Raw genomic sequence first — 20,598 nt, 5'->3', positions numbered from 1 at the left:
ATATAATATATAGAATATAGAATATACCCATTTCTATTTTATGTATTATATATAAGCATATTTAAATGCATACGTATGCAGTATATTTTGGATTAAATAATGCAAGACTCCTTTCTCAGCCGCGTTCTCAAATGATGCTGCTTTTGCTACTTCTCGTTTGGATATTCCCAGCAGCATTTGCAGTTTCTTCATCACATTATTCCCGTTTGTTTAAATGGCAGAGATGACGTTTGAAAGTAGCTACAGCAAAAATGAAAATAGTTAAATGCCAGTGGCTCCTGGCTTTCACTGACTGGCTTGTGCTTATTCAAAACTAGACAATAAGAAATTAATTTTTTATAAAACTGAGGAAGAAGAAAACCCAAATAACCATTCTCTTCATCTGCAGACGTGTTTGAAATAGTTCTTTCTTTGGAAATTGCAGCCTTTGACCCAAACTTTGTTCCTGATCTTTCACAGACTTAATGATAAATAATTTGGCAGGCGATAAATAAGGTAATATTCACGCCGAGAGACAGCAAGTGGGAATTGACATTCTCATTTCTGAAAGTTATGTAATTTTTGTGGAGATGTGGGTTTATATTTAGGGTTTTGCAGATCTCAACAAGAGTTTCCTGCTCTTATCACCCTATCAGAAAAACCGTGTCTGTCAGAGGATTCCAGACGAGATAGTGAGGGAATGCCAGGGGGGAAAACCTCACTCCTGCAACAGCAAACACTAAATATTTATTTTTAATTTTTTTTTTTAATGGAGGGAGAAAACCCTTTGATGTTCAGTATGAAAACTTTGCTTCTGCCCCTGCAAGAGGCGAATGGCAGCAGAGCGATTTGGGTGGATTAAAGCCAAAGGATAGCAGCGGCTCTTTCTGCCCCGGCCGGGGGCACTGCATTCCGTGACTCTGTGACAAAAATCACCCCATTCCGTGACTCTGTGACAAAAATCACCCGAGGGTTGTTCATTCGCGGTCCCTGACCCCACGGGAGAAGTTCCTGTGGGCGAGCAGAGCCTCGAGGTCCCTCGTCCCCTGTCCATCAGCCCCAGGCACCGCTGGTGACAAATGACATTTTCTGTGCCTTTGTACTCCGGGGGGCTCAAGATGTGACGTTTTACATCCAAGATCAATTATTTTTAACTGAAGGACGATGATAGCCCTGCGTCTGAATTATCTCAAGGCTTAATTCGCATCAGTTAAAGCTTTTCAAAGGCTTATTAAAATTCCTTAAGTGTGTCCCGGCTTATCAGCAGCTGAGTGTCGATGGCATTATACAAATGCTGCTATTGGAAAATAACTGTTAAGGGTTGCTTGGCCATATTATTCTCATATATATATATTGTGCCCAGGACTATTAATACTACTTAGTACTTACATGATTCCTTTCATCTGGTGATCGCAGAGAAGCAAGGGCTGCTCTCCCCCTTCTAAATACAGGGGAAAAAAAAAAAAAAAAAGTCCAGCAGCTTTGCCTCAGGCTTGGGTTTAACATCTTCCACTGTCAGATTTTAACAGGGTTTCCTTCATTTGTGCCTGTCTGGTTTGGGCAAACACAGGGCAGCGGAGCTTTGCCAAGGCACCTGTGGTGCTGGAAAGTGTCTGCATCAATGTGTAAATCGATCTAAAGTGGCAGCAGGAAGGAGGAGACGCTCAGCAGGGCAGGAATCCCTGAAAAAAAAAAAAAAAAAAAAAAAAAAAAAAAAACAAAAAAACCTGTTCGGGGGCAAAGGAAAGGCTGAGAGGAGCCTGGAAGGGTTTTTGGAGGGGAGGAGGATTTGTCACTCTCGGTGTCCCCACGCTGGCAGAAAATGTGAGCACGGAGCTGGGTTAGCTCTGGTGCTGGGAGAGAGGAGAGGCTCTGAGGAGCTGTGAGTGCCACTTGCACCATGTTCCAATCGCTGGCATTGGTGGGGGAGGAAAAATCCTGGTTGCTGCATCAATGTGATGCCTTTCCTGCCTTCTGATAGTGGGAGGTTGGGATGGGGCTGTTGAGGTACACGATCTGCAGTCAGAAACCCTTGGGATTAGTTGAAAGTGGTTTTTTTTTTTTTTTTTTTTTTTTTTTTTTTTTTTTTTTTTTCCCCTGCTATTTAACTCATTTCAGGCAGTGGTGGAAGTTCAGATTTTATTGTCATCTGTATTGACTCCGCACGGAGGTTCTGTCTGGAGAAGCGTTTCGAGGAGCCGATCATTCGTGGCAGAAACCACTAGGCTGCACTGTGAAATAACGTTCTGCGTCCCTGAACAAAGACCTGCCGATTCCAGCGTGGCTGGGCTCGGTGTGGAATAAAGGCAGCAAGGGTGGGTTAAAAACTTTCTCCAGCCTTGTGTTCACAGTCAGGTGTGGGAGAAATGAAGCTGCCAGGGGAGGTTTAGTTTGGATTTTAGGAGAAGGTTCTTTATTCACAGTGCCTGACCATCCTCTGGGGAAAAACCTTTTCCTAAAATCCAGCCTAAGCCTCTCCTGACCCAGCTCCAGACGTTCCCTTGGGTCCTGTCACTGCTCACCAGAGAGGAAATGCAAGGCACTGATCTTGATTTAATACGCTAAAAATTTATTTTTCCAAAGGAGCAGAGTCAGGTAAAAATATTTTTCTTTTGATCATTAACTTGTTTTCATTTAAACTACTTCAATCTTTGGTGTATTAATCCCTCAGAATTACTGAAATAAGGTAACTTGTCAGGTTTATTTTGTATTTTTGGGCTTCCACAAGCTGGCAGGTCACCCTTCTGCATTTTCACTCAGCTGCACAGAGCCAGTGCACAACATCCAACTGTGCCCATTGCTATTTCAATTCCCAGCAGCCAACTGCAACGTGTGTTCCTGCAGCAGCCCCATATCGCTGCTTTTTAAAATTAGCCCTGGCTTTGGCTGCTGCAGGCAGAGGAGACACGATAAAGGGATTGAGCATCGCGCTCTGCCAGAGCTGCTGGGCTTAAATCATCCAGTTACAGCAACCCCGAGCTGCTGCTGCTGCTGCTGGAGAGATCTGCCTGCTCCAGGGGTCACGGGGGGTGTGTTGGTCACTGTCAAATGCTTTGGGGAGCTTCAATGCTGCCCGAGGAGCTGGAAATTGAGAGGAGGGGATTCTTTTTACCTGTCTGCTGTGGTTGTACCTGATCCAAAGGTGGAGTGGTGGGGTTTTTTTGTTCTTTTTTTTTTTTTTTTTTTTTTTTTTTTTTTTTTTTTTTTTTTTACCCCCTGCAAAATCAAAGAATTGGATGAGATGGTCTTTGTAGGTCCCTTCCAACGGAGTTGTCCCATGCTAAAATTATTTCTAGAAGGACATGGAATTGTTGGAGCAAGTCCAGAGGAGGGCACGAGGCTGATAAGGGGACTGGAGCACCTTCCCTTCGGGGACAAGCTGGGAGAGCTGGGAATGTTCAGCCTGAAGGGTGTGTGGAGACCCCAGAGCACCTCCCAGAGCCTGAAGGGAAGAGGGAGAGAGTCTCTGCATGGGGAACTGGAGCGTCAGGACAAGGAGGAATGGGTTCAAGTTCAAAGAGGGGAGATGTGGGTCAGCTATATGGAGGAAATTGTTCCCTGTCAGGGTGCTGAGGCCCTGGCACAGGGTGCCAAAAGCAGCTGTGGCTGCCCCTGGATCCCTGGCAGTGTCCAAGGACAGGTTGGATGGGCTTGGAGTGCCCTGGGACAGTGGAAGGTGTCCCTGGCCGTGGCAGGGTGTGCAATGAGATTATCTTTCAGGTCCCTTCCAACCCGCCCCATTCTGTGATTGTGCAGAAAAAGCACTTTTTGAGGTGGGTGTAACTCCCCACTGTCAGGGAACTGACTGGAGAGTGCTGAGCAAAGAGGGGAAAGTCTCTGTATTGAGGCTGTTTCCAGTCCTGGGCGAACCAAAACCATCCCAGCTCAAGCTAAAACAAAAAGAGCTTATTTTTCTCTGACAGGGGCCTGAATTGCTTCATGTTTCCACCTTTTTATAGGTTCGGCCACCCTGACTTGGAGCAAAATAAGATTGTGGCCTCACCTGCTGCTCTGAGGGTGTCTGTTAACACTTGCTGGGCGCTTTCCTTTATCTGGCTCCTCCTGCAACATCTGCGAGCCGGTTCTGTGGGCTTTTCATCCCCCTGAGGATTTATGGCGACCTCTCCTCAGAGGATCAATACGCTCCTGACACCTGTAGATCAACATAAACTTGACCCCTTTGGTCTTGGCAGATCCATCACCGCGGTGCCCTTCCTGTGAAGCATCCCCGGGGTGGGAGGAGGTCTGGGGATGGAGCAGCGCCGGGGCCACAGCAGAGCGCCTCCAAACCAAGGTCAAAAGTCAAAATGATAAAGGAAGGCCAAGCCCGTGGTACCCAGGCACAAAATCAGGGTTATAATAACGAGGGAGAAGCTCAGTGATGGTTCTGCCAGGTCCCTGCGGGAACAATTCACCCCGTGGGTGATGCTGGAGTGGAGGAAAAGCTCCGGGAAACTCCACGTTGTGTGGAAGTGCTGCTCCCTCCTCGGGGTTTGTGATAAGGAGGGATCTGCTGCTTTAAAAAGCTGCTGCTTGTGCTCACCCTATCTTTAGCTCAGGGCAGCAAAAGCCTTCTCTCTTTTGAAAAGTCGGTTCTTCTCTTTGCAAAACCTTTCCTTTTCTCACCCCATCCATTTTTTTCCATCCAAGCAGTCCAGGGCAGGGATTTCTGGGATTTTCCAGGCGATGGAGGGTCCCTGTTCCTCACTCGAACTTTGCCTCTGTGATGCCATACGTGAGGTGAAACGACCATCTCAATATCCCACAAATGTCACAGCTACAATTAAAACTGGCTTCTCGATTCCAAAACCTCAAAGCTTTTGAGTTTAACCAAAAAAAAAAAAAAAAAAAAAAAAACAAAAAAAACCCCAAAAAAACAAAAAACAACCAAAAAAAAAAAAAAACCCAAAAGGTAAAGCAACAAGAAGTAGATGCTGCAGCAATGACAAGCAGTCTGCAGAGCTGCATTTTCCCAGACTGATTTTTATTGAAGATTTTTTTCTTTTCTGCAAGAAGTTTCCCACAAAATGTCAGTGACTCAAAGAAAAAAACAAATCCAGTCATCAATTCTGTATTTAAGGAAAAATTAAAAATGCAGAATGAAGGTATGAAGCCCACACTGCTTCTCTCAACTGATTTTGAACAGCCTCTACTTTAATTCCCCTCAGAAGTGAATAGGATGTTGTTTTCTTGGTTGATAAAACAGGAATGATCTCAAAAAATATTTCTGGAAGCATTGGGCTAGGGAATTTTGAAGACACGCACCAAAATCTACAATATTTGTGATCTTATCTTAATAACAAGCTGATGTAAATGGGAATTAATTGCTTAAACGGCCTCTCCATTCCCAGGCAGAACCTCACTCCTGCCTTTTACCCGAGTTCAGTTCCTGTTTCTGGACGTTTCATTTCCCTGGGCTGTGAAATGCTGATCCTCTCAGGGACGGCGGTGCTCAGACAAACAACTCCGCGTGTGCGGCTCAGAAAATCTAACCCGAAAACCGAGGACGTGCGGTGGGGAAATGATCCCTGCCAGGACCCAAAATAGGTCCTGGGGGGCTGCACCCTGCTGATCCCCAGCCCAAGGCCAGGGTTGTGCCCCACAGGAGGATTTTTGGGGGGTTGTCATCTGCACAGAGGCTGCCCGGAGCCATCCATCATCTCCCTCTGTGACCTTGCAGCACCTGTCTGTCCCGGCAATTAAAACGGGACCTAATGAAGACAGCAGGACATGAAAGGAGCTCTGCGGGAGCTGATCAAAGGGGCAGAGCAGGGCGTTTTCACAGCCAGAATATAGAAGCAAACAGGACTGGAGAAGTGGGAAGGGAAGGAAGAAAATTGAAGAGGATATTTAGAATTTAATCTGCAACCTCCCGTGTTGTTCCAGGTGGAGCACACACATGGTTCTCTCGTGTGCTCTTACTTTTGGGGTTTTTGGTAGGGAAAAATGCAAAATGTTCACCTTGGCACATGGGAAATCATCTTCGTGGGTACCAAAATGAAATGCCGTGGATGATGCTACTACTCGAGTGGAAAAGTTGATTTCCAGTTTAAATGCCTTGTTGTACAAGAAGTTGTTTAGGTTTCTAGTCTCAAGGTGACATGTATTGGAGGACTCTGAAATGGTGTCTAACCAGGCAAATGGTCACCTCTGGCCTGGCTCTCAGAGAAACTCATAATCAGCAGCTCTCACTGGTTTGGGTTTGGTGGCTTTTTTAAATTTATTTTTTCTCTCTGTGCATCTAAAAGGGGATTTTCTTTTCACAGATCTGTTCTCTGTGTGTGTTGGATGGCAGATAAGGTTGGGCATCTCTTTTTATGGCAGCAATTATACTTCAATTATACTTTAATTTTTTTAATTATACCCAGAATTTCTTAAATGATACCCAGAATTATGGGTAAATAAAGCAACTTTTTGGCATTGCTTGGAAAGGGCTGATCCTAAAGGCAGCAGTGAGGAACCCTCATTCTGAGCAGTATTCGTGGCTCCAGGATGGGGAGACTCCTGCAATCCCCACGGATGCATCATTTCCCGGGCATGGAATTGGCTGGTGTAACCCAAATAAAAACCCAGAACAAACAGGAAAACTCCTGTAACCCTCAGACCCAGCGATAAACAGCGGGAGGACACTGGAGCCTCAGCACGGGACGGTGCCAGCAGAGCAGAGTGTCACCGCGGCTCCCTGGAATCTCCAGTGGGATTAGGCACGTCTGTAAAGTGAAGTGTGTAATTGCAGGCTGGATCTGGACCTGGCTCCGAGGGGAGCAGCAGCTGATGCTGCACGATGCTGAAAGCGCCACACGAGACCAGGAGTCAAGCGAGATTTCAATTTTCCTCCTGTGAAACAGCAGAAATACCATCTTAAATACTTAAATACCATCAGCTTTGCTGAAGCAGAGGCAGTAGGTTTTCATCCTAACTTTTTTTTGGTGCTTAAAAATGTGAGAAACTTGCTTATTTGGCTGAAATGAGCATGATTTTTAGAGTGATTTTTTTTTGGTTTTTTGGGATTTTTTTGTGATCTGTTTTTGAATGGCTCCTCTTGCTCCCGGCCAGCGCTGCCCCTGTCCGTGTGCTGCTCCTCCGCTGCTCTGACAGAAGCTTTTCTTCTGCACAGATAATAAAGAGCACAAAAACATCCTGGGCCAGGAAGGTGGGGTTTGGGGACAATTTCTAGGAGTCGGTATTGTGATTTATTCCCAGCTTATGCTGGAGGACAATGCAATCTATTTAGGAGATGTCTGCTGTGATAAACTCTGGTGTGTTTTTGTGGCAGCAGAGAGCACCAAATCCTGCTCCAAATGCACAGAAACCCCGGAGAAATGTTTGAGAGCAGGTGGTTTGAACTGTGGAAGTTAATAACTTGTTCAACAACTGGATTTGTTGGTTCTGGGACTAAAACTCTAAAATGACTTTTTAAATTCGGTTTGTTTCCTACTGACTAGTTTAGAGAGCAGGTCACAAAATTTGAAATACTCAACAAATCTGCTTTTTTTCCCCCCCATTTGAGCATGTTGACTCCAGACCTTGCCCACTCCACTGCAGTGCCCTTCATCTCACCCATCTCCACAAGTAATTATTTAGCTCCAAGGTGTCCCTTCAAGACCAATTAATCTTAATCGACCCTAAGAAATAAAATTATTTTGACCACCAAGGGGTTTATTCCCATTTACAAGGCGTGTTTGTTTGGTTTTTTATGGACAATTTATTTTTCCAGCCCTCCAAACCATTGAGTGAACTCTGCAAATTGTGTGGGAAAACCTCAGGACTGAGCTGAACCTGCTGCAAACACCAAGCCCCTCTCTAATGGGGCTGGAAAAACGCCAAGCTTGGACCTGTGGCTTAGCCAATTGACTGTGATTCTTTGTTGACACCAAAAAAATGTTTTATTTTAAGCAAGGATGAGCTAAGAGATGCGTTACTGCCTCAGTGGAATCAGTGCTCCCACTGCTCACACTCAGAGCTGGTTTAAAAGTGCTTTGCCCTTCTAATGGGAATTTCTCTTCCTGGGCACTCAGAAAGAGTTTCTTTCCTATCTCAGCATGTTCATCCAGGCTGATCGATGGAAATATTTATATTTCAATAAAAATTGAAATAATTTCTATTTCATTTGAAGTCCCAGCAGCTCCTTCCTGCCGAGGCAGAGGAACTCGTGGTTTTGCTCACCCCATCAGCTCCAGCAGCGCTCTGGGGCCAGCCGGTGCAGGACTACAATAGCAAATGTGGCCGATGGGCTGCTCAGCAGGATCTTGTCTCTAAATGGGTCTCTCTTGCTGCCTGAAACGCCGGAGTGGCCGGGTTTAAAATGACTGCAGCAGGCAGGTAGAGATCTTCGAGTAATGTGCTCTGTGTCACTTCGCTAAACCTTGATTGATGAACTTTCACAAACGAGTTCCCAGCGCTCCATCTCCGGGAGAAATCTCCGCTTCCCTTCCCTGCGACAAAACGTAGCGTTTATTTCGTGGTTTAGGCAATAACAAACCACCCAGGGATGAAAAATCGGGCTCCAGCCTGAAAGCCCATCCCGTTCTCGCTTTTGGAGCGGCATTTTAAAGGTGTTGATTCTTCTTAATAATCCCCATTAACAAGAAATCACTTACTGCTGATACTGATCTAAACTGATGTCAGGGAGATGAATTAGGGGCTGGGGAGAGACAGGGCTGTTGATCTGTTGTTTTCCTGCCGAGCTGCTCAGGAACATTGAAACACTTCATTCCTGCCACGACCGTATCTTGTTTTCGGACTCCAGAGAAAAACTTCCGACGTGAAAACTCCTTGAACTTAAGGAATAAAAATCTGGCGCTTTAGGAACGGCACGGGTGTTTTTTGGGTTTTGTTTTTTTGGGAAAAACAATTACTTCAGTTCCGACAAAACTGCTAAAGGCGAGGGATTTGGTATCAGTCCCCTGCAGCTGACAACTTGTTCCTGTACAAATTGTGTGAATTCCAGAGAGTTTGGGTAAACTTGCCACGTGCAGTTTTGTCTCAAGAGCGCTGAGCTTCTCTCGCCCTGTCACCTTCAGGTGGAGTTGGGACACTGAATTATCAATAATAATAATAATAATAATAATAAAAAAAAAACACCACCCCTGGGTTTGAACAGAGCCGTGAATGCCAGTGCCAGGCTGCACGGGCATTCCCAAAAAAATTCCCCAAAAAATCGGAGGGAAGAGCGACATCAAATCCAAGTGCAAATCTTACTAAAAGCTTTTTTTCCTACAGCCCTCAGCATGCCCCCGGGCACTGGGAGGATCCCTGATTTCAGGTTCCCTGGGGAAACGCCACGATCCTGCACTTCCCTCTGGAACAACTTTCCTGAGCACAGCCTTGTCTTGCTGCTCTAGGGATGGGAAACTCTTCAGGCTGAGACAGGAGCAGGTCCCATTTGATACGTGAGGTTTTTCTGAGCTTTTCGGAGAGCTGGGCTCAGAGGAGCACATCCCCGGTGCTTTTGGAAATTCTGGGGGGACCTTTTGCCCCAGCCTGACCCTGTGCGCTGAGCTGCTGTGGGGCTGCAGCTGGAAATGAGGCACAGGAATAGGAGGAATGGGAACACAGGGAGCGCTCCTTGGCCGGTATCAGCGCGCTGGGGGTTCATTCCTCCCGTGTCTCCTTGCACTTCTCATTAATCCGGCTAATGGAAGGTCTTTAATTGCTGCTGCCCCTGGCAGCGCTGCCCGCCCGGCCTCAGCCAGCTGCGCTCGTGTCCTCTGCCAAAATCACCTCCTGAACCCGCTCCAAGGCTCCGGCTGCTGCTCCCCAGCCCCAGTTTGAACTGAAGTCAGGAATTGTCTTATCCTGCCCAGCATCTGCTGGTGATGCAATTCCCGCAGGAGCAGGGAAGCCTGGGGAGGAGGGCAGCGTGTGAGCAGGAGCTGTGGGATATTCATCCCTGCTGAGAGGGAGCACAGCACAGCCCTGGAATCAGACCCAGAGCTGGTGCCCAGAGCAGCCACTGCAGGGAAAATCCCACCGGACACTCGGAGTTCTCTGGTAGCTGTAGCTCTGAGTTGTTGTGGGAGGAAAATAAACACGTTTGAAGAAAATAAGGGGGTCTGAGGGAAGGAAAGGATGTTGGGAGTATGTGAGTTCTGTGTTGATGTGGGGAGTTGCTTTTTCCCGTGGCTTTGCCTGAAGTTTCCCTGTTGTCTGTCCTGTTTGTCCGCTGAATGAAGGGCCCTGCTCAGGGCCAGTTTCTCAATCTTAATGCCTGCCCCATGTTACCTCAGGCCTTGTCCTCCCTCTGAGGGCTCCCTGACCCTGGCTGAGCTCTGCAGTGGTGACAGCAGGAGTGGCACTGCACCACTGTCCCCATTGTCACCATTGTCACCATTGTCACCATTGGACAGCCCAGACAAACCGTGTCCCCAAACTGTGCTTGCCCCCCACCACTCCCCGGTTTAAACCCTTCAGCTTTCTCCTGCCCCACTCCATTCTCTTTCTCTGGAGTTCTTGGCACACCCTTGGCCCTCTTCAGGCGTTTTCTGCTTGATCTGCCGCCTGCCTCATCTGGATCCCGTGTCCTCGTGGAGCCTTGGAGATGGTTTCACAGGAGGAGAAGTGCCCTTGGCTTCTCTCTGCCCTGCCCAGGTGCCCCGTCCCCTGCCTCAGGCTGCCAGAGCCTGGTCCCCTTGTCACAGACCCCGTGTCCCTGGGGCTCTCTGGGGTGAATTCCCGAGGCAGATTCCCCTTGGGATGAGGCTGAAGGTCCGTCTTTGCCCAGCCCTGAGCCTCACAGAGCATTAGGGGCTCTGTGAGCAGCACCCAGCGCTCCTCTTTGGCCTTCGCAGGCATCGGGAGGAGGTTGGGAGCTTTTTATCCGTGCAATCCTACCTCGGGCGGTGTGTGGGGCTGGGAGGCAGGAGAGAGGCCGCCTGCAGCTCCCATTTCCCGGCAGCCTTTCATCCTCTGTCCCAGCGCCACAGCCACCCTGTCTCCATCCCTGTTTACTGATGGGGCGATAGGCAGGGGGGGTTGCAGGTCCCCTTAATCGCCCTGTCACCGGCCGGACGGCCTCAGACACTCTCGGAGGATGTTGTGACTGCGCTGAATTACAATGTTTGTTGTTTCTCACTCCCAATAATTGACATTTGATAGCGACTACCGTAAAAGCGGCCGAGGGGCTGAGGCAGAGCAGAGGCAGGAGCCGGGCGCTGGGGAGCCCCGCTGGCTGTCCCTGGGCTGTTTTGGGGACACAGGAGGGTCCTTTGGGTCTCTCCCCGTGGGGACAGGACGGGGAGGGGCTGAGGACACCTCCCGCCGATGGGCTGGGGACAGTTTGGGGGCTTTGGGTTATGACTTGGGGTGTCGATGCTTCTCCTTGCAGGGAATAAATCAGCCCCACGCTCCCGGAGACTGGGAACGACGGGGTCGGTCCAGATCCCCATCCCGATCCCGATGCCAGCCCAGCGACACGCTCAGCGGTTCTGCCAAGCTGAGAGCTCGAAACGCGGCTTGAAAATTTTTTTTTTTAAAAAATCCTTAAAATACAAACATCATTTGCAGGCGGCAAAAACGGGAACGCCGAAGGCAGGGGAGGGCTACCCAAACCCGGGGGGACGGGCAGGGAAAGGCTCCGGGGGCGGGCAGGGAGAGTCCCCTCTGTCCCTCCGTCCCTGCCGGGATGTCCGCGATGCTCAAGAACGCCAAGGGACGCCGAGGTTCAGCCACTCTCTTTAATGACAACTCGCTGATCTCCGTCAGCTTGTACAGCAAAGGGCAACACGTACGAAGGGGCGGGCAGTGCATTTCCATACTAACTCACGTTTTAGTGCAGAACCCTACGGGACCTGGCGGGCCGGAGTGTCTGTGTCCCTCGGCCGGCCTGGGCTGGCACTCTGTCTGTCTGTCTGTCTGTCTGTCAGTCCTCGTCCCTGCCCAGGCCGGCAGTGGCAGCCTCGTAAGGGACACCTGGCGCTGCCGAGATGCCGAACTGACCGAACAGCGGGGACCGTACGGGAAGTGCAAAAATTAAATGTGGTTGTCAATAATAATTAGTATAGAGTAAAAGGTTAAAAAAAAAAAAAAAAAAAAGGGTGGGGAGAGAGAGAGAGAGACTTGCAGGGCTTGGCTGGGTGTTGTTGCGAACAAGTCACTCCAAATTACTGGCTGGTTTGTAGGAGGGAAGGAGGGGAATTATCAGGGTGAAAACCCTGACAGGGAGCGAGAGGGGGCCGAGAAACGCGGGCATCCCCCTCCGGTGCCTGCCTGGCTCCGCACGAAATACCGAAAACCCGCCTCGTCCGTGTCTACCACACTCGTGAGATCCGCCGGGATGCTCCACCGAACCATCCTCAACCCCGGCGGCCTGGAAATGTCCCCGAGCCCGGCTGGCAGGCGCGGCCGCAGCCCCTCCATCCCCGGCGGGCGCGGCTCTACCAGGCTCGGATGCCGTGCAAGGTGGAGATGCCCGCGTTGCCCTGCGGGATGGGCGTTTGCACCGAATTCAAGTCCCCCACGCCGAAGTTCATGAAGTTGTTGGCCGGCGCCGAGGGCTGCATGGGCTGCATGGAGGGGTAGCTGCAGTTGTAGTTGGCGTTGCAGGCGGGGCTGTTGTAGTTGGTGTACGCGGGGTAGGCGTTGTAGCTGTAGGGGTTAATGCTGACATTGTAGGGCGAGCTGTAAGGGGATGATTCCCCCAGGCAGGGCTTCCCATCGCGGACCAGCACCGGCACCGCGATCCGCCGCGGGGGAGGGATCCCCACCATTTCCAGCGTCTGGTCCTGCCTCTGCCTTTTGCATTTGTACCTTCGGTTCTGGAACCAGATTTTCACCTGCGTGGAGGTGAGCTTTAGGACGTTGGCTAGGTGGTCCCTCTCGGGGGCCGAGAGGTATTTCTGCTGCTTGAACCTTCTCTCCAGTTCGTACACTTGGGCTTGAGAAAAGAGGACGCGAGGTTTCCTCCTTTTCCTCTGTCTGGGGCGCTCGGGATCTTCCAGGTCTCTTTTCTCCTGCTCCAGGCTCTTGTGTAGGGAACACAGCTCTGCAGCAAAACAAACGGGCGAAGGGAAAAAAAAAAAAAAAAAAGGTTGGAGGGGAGGAAAAATGGTACAAAAATATTATAAATCTATATTTTATAAAGAGGACACAACGTGAGTGAGCCCTGGCTGTTCCTCGGCCTCGCAGGCCGCTGTGGCCACCCGCTCCTGCAGCCACGGGACCGGCCCTGCTCTTTTGGTACCTCTTCAGCAAATTTCCCTTCTGTTTTTCGTTCGAAAACAACAAAACACTGTGAAAACACAGTGCCCCGTGCACCGATGTGAGTCTCGACCCAGCCTGGATTTATTTCAGCTTTGTGCTGATGCCCACCCCGAGCTCGGAGCGAGTGAGGAATCACATTTGTCACCTGGTTTGTGTCCAAACCCGAGGCCTCGCTGTCACCCCGGGGCTCTGCCCGTCCCGCCCGGGGCTCTCCGTGCCGGGTTCGGTGGGTCCCTGCCCTCGGTGAGGGATGAAGATGCTGCCGCTCACCCATCCCCGAGCACAGCCCCGCGCTGTCCCCTGTCCCCCGCAGCCCCGGGGACCCCCGGCCGAGCCCCCGAAGGGATCACCATCCCCCTGCCCTCCTTTTCTCCCCCAGCCCCGCCGCCCCAGCGCTCGCCTTTACCTTTCTTATCCGCCTTGGCCTCCTTGGCCGAGTCCATCTCCACGTAGCTTTTCCCGTAGTAGGAGCCGGGGAAGGCGGTTTTGCCGGGGGGAGGCTCGGGCAGCTCCTCGGGCAGAGCCGGAGGCTCGGCTCCGAACGCCTCCTGCTTGAAGGTGGCCAACATACAGGACGGCGAGGCCAGCTCCATGGAGCCCAGCCCGCCCTGCTGCTGCTGCTCCAGGTTCAGGATATCCTTCACCGAGAAGGGAGTGGTTGTCACAGGGCTAGGAAACATTGCGGAGGGCAGCAGGACAGCGGCCGCAGCCCAGGGTCATGGAAAAGGAGGTGGGGAGAGGCCAAGGTGGAGCAGTGGTGGGCTCCCGGAGGGGGCACATAGCAGTCCCGACAGTGGCAGCCCTGATTGTGCACTGCCGCCAGGTAGGAGCGGACCATAAGGCCTGGGGAAGGAGGGACTAGGCAGTTTTTGGGTGACTTTAGCTTTCTATTGGCCAACATTGGCGTGATGGTATGAGAGATGCAAAGTTCCATGTCACCTAATATAGTAATACATCTCAAAAACAGCTCGGCTCTTTTAAAGGGGCGGCACTGCATTTATCCCGGCTCTGAGGCGGCGGGTTCGTTCATCCATTTGAAACAAAAAGAAAAAAAAAAGAGGAAAAAAAAAAAAAAAAAGGCCTAATGCGCGCAAAGTCACTATCTGACTCTATCTATCATACAGTCAGATTAAATAAACAGGCCGGGAGGAAACCATCAACCAAATATGTGCTGATTTAATAATTTTTTTTTTTTTTAAGCGAGAGAACGGAGGTTTCGTTTTTAGTATTCTGCAATATCCGATGGCAGGAACTAAAAAACGGGAGGTCACTGCTGTGCGAAGCGCGCTCGAGGGGAAATCCGCGCTCAGGGACAGTGATCGCAAAATTCAGTTTATAGCAGAGAGACCCTGAGCAGCCTCTGCCTGGCTTTGGAGAGGGAAATGCCGATTGGGTTTTCCTCTCGTTTGTTTGTAAAGCTTTCAAACAAAAAAGCGGCACTATCTGGAGGGGGGAAAAAAAAATTAAAAATCAACCACTACAAGCGCGGGTGAAGGTATTGCAGAATGTACAGGGGTAAGAGAGGAGTAAATAAAGCGAGGGGCCGCTGTCCCCGGCCGGGTCCCCGCAGCTCGGGTGGGGACATGGCCCGGGCTTCATGCGGCAGAGGTGGGGCTCATTCATTTAACTCCCGTGGAGCCGCTAAAATAAACCTTAGCTGCAAAATCGCAGGCTGCGGAGGGGCGGTTCGGGGTTTTGTGGGTTAGGGTGACGAGAAAAAAAAAAAAGAAAAAAAAATTACATCAAGAATCTCCTTTAGCGCTCCAGCACCCGACCGAGAGAGGCACGGGGATGGGCTCGGTGGGAGCAGAGCAGAGAAACCCTAAAGAGCTGCGGTGGATTTTGGGGGGTCCTTGGCTGAGCCCCCGGGGTCACAGCTGGGCAAATCCTCTCTCCTCCCGCAGGAAGGGACCCTCGGGGCGGCTGGAAAGGTGACCACCCCCAGCAGGACGGACCCGCCGCTGCCCTCCGAGATTTCATGGCTTGGCAGCCCGGAGAATTCAATCCTGGATGTTTTTGCGGGCGATGGAGCCGCAGCATCCCCAGCGCTCGCTGCAGCCGGGAGCGGTTTGTTGGAGAACCAGCCCCGGATCTGGCGATGACGATGGGGAGACCCGAAATATTGTCATTTAACGAGGGGAGGGGTCGGCCAGCTCCATCTTCGCGGCTGCGTTTCCTGCAGAATTCCCTGGGAAATACCCGCGGGGGATGGATGGAGGAGAAAGGGAGAAGTGGCCGGGGATGGTGGGGACAGCCCCAAAGAGGGATGTGGAGGGACAGCCCCAAAGAGGGGCCTGTGGAGGGACTTTGCGGAGTGTTTGCGGCGCTCCTCACCGTCCGCGGGCTTTCTGAACCTCGCTGCCTCCTTTTTATTACAAGTTGATCGGGACAACTCAGATCCAGGCTAAAATACCGGAGTGATGCCCATCCTCCCCAAAGCCAGAGCCGCGTCTCAGGGTCTCTTTGGCGACATCCCCACGGCCCTCCCCAGCTCCGGGCTGGAGCTCGCCGGGCAGGTCCTGTCCCGGGAGGGTTTCCCTGTGCCCGGAGAACCCGGAGAGATCCGACCCGGGCCCGGAGCGCATCCCGGCGGGGCGGGAGCCGAAAATCCGGGATTAATTGAGGATTGCCGGGCTCCCTCGGGCCCCCAGCTCACACGGCGGCTGCCCATCGATGTGGGCCCGGCTGCAGAGGGTGGAAGTGATTAATTGAACGATAAGCCGGAGCTATCATTTGGAATGTCATTAATGCGTCGGGGAGACATTCATTGGAGACAGACAGCGTTATCTCCGCTTTATCTTCAACAATGCATCACTTTTAATACCGCAGTTGAGAAACAAATGGGGGCTTTAGCCTCAGCTCTTCTCTTCGTGTTTATATTTTTGGAAGAATCACAACTAGTGGGAGTCCCGGGCTCGGCCTCCTGATAAATGAACATTAGCACTTTTTAGAACTACTGTATCAACAAAAAGAGCTGCAGGGCCGCAATAATTGGTGAAAAAGCAAACACTCGGCCAAGAGAGGCCAGGTCTGCTCTGTGTCCGGCTGATTGATGAATAAGTTACTGACACACAGCAGCTCACGGACTTTCCGGGTCGGGGCTCAGCACCCATTCCTTCCCCCCTTTCCCACCCCCTCTCTCCCTTTCCCGGGGCTCTCCAGCAGCCCGCTGAGGCCAGGCTCCGGCTGTCCAGAGGAAGGCACCAAGGTGACAGCTTCTCCCAGCTCCGGACGCTGCTGGCAGCCCGCAGGGTCCTGCCCAGCCCGGGGGGACCCGTCCGGGTGCCGTGGGGACCCCCGACTCTCCCGCATCACTTTTAATTTTTGCCCACTCGGTTTTCATAACATGAAAAAAATTATAATAATTTAAAAAAAAATGGTAAGGAGAGACAGGACCCCGAGGAACGCCTTGAAACTCTGCATACCCAGCCCCAGGGGTGTAGGTGGGGGAAATAGGTAGAAGAACCCGCTGTTATTTTTCTGGCTGTCAGGGGAAGGTGGGGCTGTCCTGTCCTGTCCCCCGCTGGCTCGGCGCTGTTTGCAGGTTGCTGTCGTTGTCCCCTCGGGACTGAGCCTGCCCTGGCCTCTGGCAGACGAGGGCTGTCGTCCACGGCCGCTCGTTGCTTCTCTCTGGGATTGCTAAATGTGATTAGTGTTTGGTTTAGTGTGGTTTTGCTTTTTGCCTTTTTTTTTTTTTTTTTTTTTTTTTTTTTTTTTTTTGTGCGGTTTCTATTTTTTTTTTTAAAGACACCACAACTTTTCTTGTTGAAACCAACCAAACAAAGAGGAAAAAAAACCCAAAACAAACCAACACCAAAACCAACCCAACCCCGCAATTAGCTCCAGAGGGCACATCCTCTCTCCCTCCGAGCTTTCGACACCTCGGACTGTTTAGAGAGAGAGATGGTACCTTTTAAAAAAAGTTTTCCTCTTAATCCCGGTCGGTTAAGATGTCCAGGGCCCCCTCCCGTCCTAATTCCCAGCTATCTCCCGAGGACTCTGTTTATACCTCGCCAGTAAACGCTGAGGTTTGAAACCTTGTCACTAATTGAGTGCTAACACTTCAGGTGCTATAGATTTGTTAAGAGGCAGTAGTCCAGAAATAGCCTATTAGGCTTTCCTTGCGAGAAGCGGTGCCAATCTCCCGGTTCCCAGCGTGGCGCCGGGATCTCTGCGGGTCCCCGGAGACTTTTGGTAATTCTTTTGGAGCCATTGGGAAGGGATGCTGAGAACCGGCGAGCCCTGGCTGAATCAATGCTGGGGGATGAGGGGATGGCGGTGCTGCCCTCCGAGGGTCCGGGAGGGATTTTGGGGGATCTTGGAGGCGGCTGGGGCCGGGGAAGGTTTTGCTTTCACTCTTCTGGAATTCTGCAGAGGGAAAAAAAAAAAAAAAAAAAAAAAGCTTTGGAGCTGTCCAGGCAACGCAGCTAAAACCTCCTTCTCTTCCTAATTTTTTTTTTCTCTCCCCCACCTTCATTTCCCGCATGTTTTAAATTTTTATATTTTTTTATTCTCTTCCTTTTCCCTCCCAGTCTTTTGGGGCGCTAACCAAGCTCGCTGTTCCGACGGTTAAAAAAAAAAAAAAAAGAAAAAAAAAAAAAAAAAAGAGAGAAAAGAAAAAAGAGTTTTGACCTTGACGTGAAGGCGGCCTTGGAGAGGGGCCTGGCATCCCCATCCCCGCTCAGGCCACTCAGGGAATGATGGTGCCCCTTCCCTCGGAGCGCACGGCGGGGACAGCGCTGGGCTCAGGCACAGCACCAAGGGCAGCAGGCGGACAGCAGCACGGAGCCTTCCCCCATCCCGGCACAGCCCGGGCAGTCCGGATAAAGCTCCCCGGTGCGGACCCGGTTTGAACCCCCGGCCCCGTGGCCTCTCTCCTCTCCGGCGGTGACTCGGGCAGGAGGACTTGGAGAGCAAATGCCTCCCTGGAGTTTCCCCCCGTGCCCTGGGCTCCGTGCCTGGAATCTGACAATTCAGCTGCTTCTCGCACCTCGGGTGCTGCGAGGGTTTTTATCCCCCACCCGGCTGAAGCGAAAGCTGCGAGTTGGGCAGATAAATTAAAAGCTTTAATTTTACCCTGCTTGTAACTATTTTTTTTTTCCTGCCTGTATCTGTGCTGGGTGAAGAGGGAGCGATGGGGGAATTCTCCGACCTTCCCGTCGCCCTGTCCCCGTCCTCGGGCAGCGCTCGCGTTTTTATTTGCGCTTGTTTCGGACCCGTCGGTTTTCTGCTCTCCAGAAAAATATTTTTTTACTCGCCCAGGTAATCCCCAAAGCGCTTGTTCGTTACGTTTCCGTGGGGAACGCACTCAGGGCAAGCGCCACACGGTGATTTTTAGGGGACGGGGAATTAAAAGACCGAAGAGATTTTGATGTGACGACGCTTTGTCACACGCGTGCCGCCGGGCCGGGCCACACCGCTGTCCGGTGATGGACGGCAAAACAGCCTCAAACCCGAAATACCTTCCCGGCACTGTGAGGTCTGGGCTGCTGCGAAGGACAAAGCTCTAAAGGCGGCGGGCTTTTGTCCCCATCCCCGGCCAGAGGGCTCGGCCGGGAACGGGAGCGATGCTCGGCCGGGAAGCCCGAAAATGCCGCAAGAATCGCGGGTGTTTGCGGCTTGTCTGTCCGCACGATGTTTTCCGGAGGAGATAAAGGTCTGACTTCTCGGGTGCTTCCTGGCGGCCGTGGAAAATCCGATCCGTCTTGCGATGTCACCGTGCGCGCTTGGCGCTCCTCGGGAGCCCCGGGACGGGGGGGTCACCTTTAACACCAGACGGTGGTTGGGCTTTATTTGTCTTAAAAGTGTTCTGTCCTCGGCCACACACCCGCGGAGGCCAGGGACCGGCCATCGCCCTGCCCGAGGGTGCCGCTTTCACCCGGGGACTGCGCGTTTCCATCGGGATCCATCCCTCTGGAAAATTCCCTTCCTGAGGCAGCAGCTCCGCCGAGACGGATGGGAAGATGAAGCCGGGTGACTTGAGTTACAGAGGGTGTCCCCTTTGCTCTCAGGCTGTGACCCACCACCGGAGAGGCACGAAATCGGCTGGCCTGGGACAAGCCGCGGGGTCTGTGTCCCTGCCCTCTTCCTTGTCCTCTTCCGTGTCCCCTTCTCTGTCCCTTTCCCTGTCCCCTTCCCTGTCCCCTTCCCTGTCCCCTCTTTGTCCCTTTCCCTGTCCCCTTCCCTGTCCCCTATTTGTCCCCTTCCCTGTCCCTTTCCCTGTCCCCTTCCCCGTCCCTTTCCCTGACCTCTTCCCTGTCCCTTTCCCTGTCCCCTCTTTGTCCCTTTCCCTGTCCCCTTCCTGTCCCTTTCCCTGTCCCCTCTTTGTCCCTTTCCCTGTCCCCTTCCTGTCCCTTTCCCTGTCCCCTCTTTGTCCCTTTCCCTGTCCCCTTCCCTGTCCCCTCTTTGTCCCTTTTCCTGTCCCCGTCCCCGCCGCTCCGGAGGCCCTGCTCGGGGTGGCCGCTCTGCCTTTCTCGCCTGTCCCCTCGCTGCACAAAGGCGAATTCCCGGTTCATTTTTTGCCGCACTTGTCGCTGGGCTGTGCCGGGAAATGTTCCTCCGCTCCCCGGGGTGACGCTCCTGCTGGGAGAGCCGCGCCTCTTTCAGGTAATAATAAATAATTTAAAAAAAAAACCCCAAACCGCGACAACCCCTCCTCAAAAATCAACACCGCCTCCGAATTCAACAAACCAATAACTATAATTTTTTTTTTTTTTTTTTTTAAAAAAAGGGAGGAAGAAAGGAATCACCGCCGCTCTCGGACCCGAGGTTATTTCGCTTATTTTCGCTCTCAGATGCGTTTTGGCGGAGCCGGTTCCTCCTTTCCCACTCCTCAATCCCTCAAACGGGGACACCGGGAAAAGCTCAACCTGCCGGAGCAGGATCAGGACTCCGAGCCGGGATTTTTTTGGGGGAAGCGAGGAAATTATCCGTTGTTGGGTTTTGTAAAGGTCTGACGGGGAATGGATCCGTTTCTCCGAATTGTTCCATTTTCTCATCCTCTCCGGAAAGCAAAAATTGCCGGTGATCCCGCGGCTTCATTTACAGAAAGCAAATGTTTGGGAAAAAAATATCCCTGCAAGATTAAAATACATCAGAAAGAGAAACCGGTTAATACACGCACGAGAAAAGGTTTTTTTATCAGCGTGATGAATATACGAGTTACCGTACATAAAACACAGATATTTCAAGTGCACGGCAAGAAGAAAAGCATAGGAAGACACATAAATCTTGCGAAAGTTCTTTTAAATTTTTATCTTGGTTTTTATTCCCTATTCTCAGTAAAATTCTCAAGTTTTGGATATCTTTGCGAGTTGTTGTTATTACTATTACTATTACTATTACTATTACTATGACTATTACTATTATTATTACTATTGCTATTGCTATTATTACTATTATTACTAATACTATTGCTAT

At 51.2% G+C, this 20,598-nt stretch overlaps 1 protein-coding gene and 3 long non-coding RNA genes across 4 annotated transcripts; 2 read left to right on the top strand and 2 right to left on the bottom strand.

Annotated features, from left to right (window-relative positions):
• The first annotated feature begins 338 nt into the window (after window positions 1–338).
• On the top strand, window positions 339–856 carry LOC136367313 (uncharacterized). Its single transcript, XR_010744676.1, has 2 exons — window positions 339–495; window positions 598–856. It is a non-coding gene; the product is annotated as an uncharacterized lncRNA (long non-coding RNA).
• Window positions 535–1,524, bottom strand: LOC136367314 (uncharacterized). The gene is made up of 2 exons (XR_010744677.1): window positions 1,369–1,524; window positions 535–703 (listed from the first exon to the last, which is right to left on the bottom strand). It is a non-coding gene; the product is annotated as an uncharacterized lncRNA (long non-coding RNA).
• A 513-nt stretch (window positions 1,525–2,037) lies between these two features.
• On the top strand, window positions 2,038–4,788 carry LOC136367312 (uncharacterized). The gene is made up of 2 exons (XR_010744675.1): window positions 2,038–2,294; window positions 3,939–4,788. It is a non-coding gene; the product is annotated as an uncharacterized lncRNA (long non-coding RNA).
• Window positions 4,789–12,353: 7,565 nt separating this feature from the next.
• On the bottom strand, window positions 12,354–14,368 carry NKX2-5 (NK2 homeobox 5). Its single transcript, XM_066329365.1, has 2 exons — window positions 13,586–14,368; window positions 12,354–12,961 (listed from the first exon to the last, which is right to left on the bottom strand). The coding sequence occupies exons 1-2, from the start codon at window positions 13,857–13,859 to the stop codon at window positions 12,354–12,356; spliced, it is 882 nt and encodes a 293-aa protein (XP_066185462.1). The 5' UTR covers window positions 13,860–14,368.
• Window positions 14,369–20,598: the final 6,230 nt, after the last annotated feature.

The sequence above is a fragment of the Sylvia atricapilla genome, chromosome 14 (genome assembly GCF_009819655.1).
Source record: "Sylvia atricapilla isolate bSylAtr1 chromosome 14, bSylAtr1.pri, whole genome shotgun sequence".
Taxonomy (NCBI): Eukaryota; Metazoa; Chordata; class Aves; order Passeriformes; family Sylviidae; genus Sylvia; species Sylvia atricapilla.
Note: the sequence above shows the minus strand (reverse complement) of the source record. Positions and strands in the feature narration are given on the sequence as shown.

Coding starts and splice junctions, on each gene's coding strand:
- NKX2-5 (XM_066329365.1), bottom strand. CDS start 13,859: ATGTTTCCTAGCCCTGTGACAACCACTCCCTTCTCGGTGAAGGATATC. Junction 12,962..13,585: donor GGCCAAGGCGGATAAGAAAG/GTAAAGGCGAGC, acceptor GTTTTGCTGCAG/AGCTGTGTTCCCTACACAAG.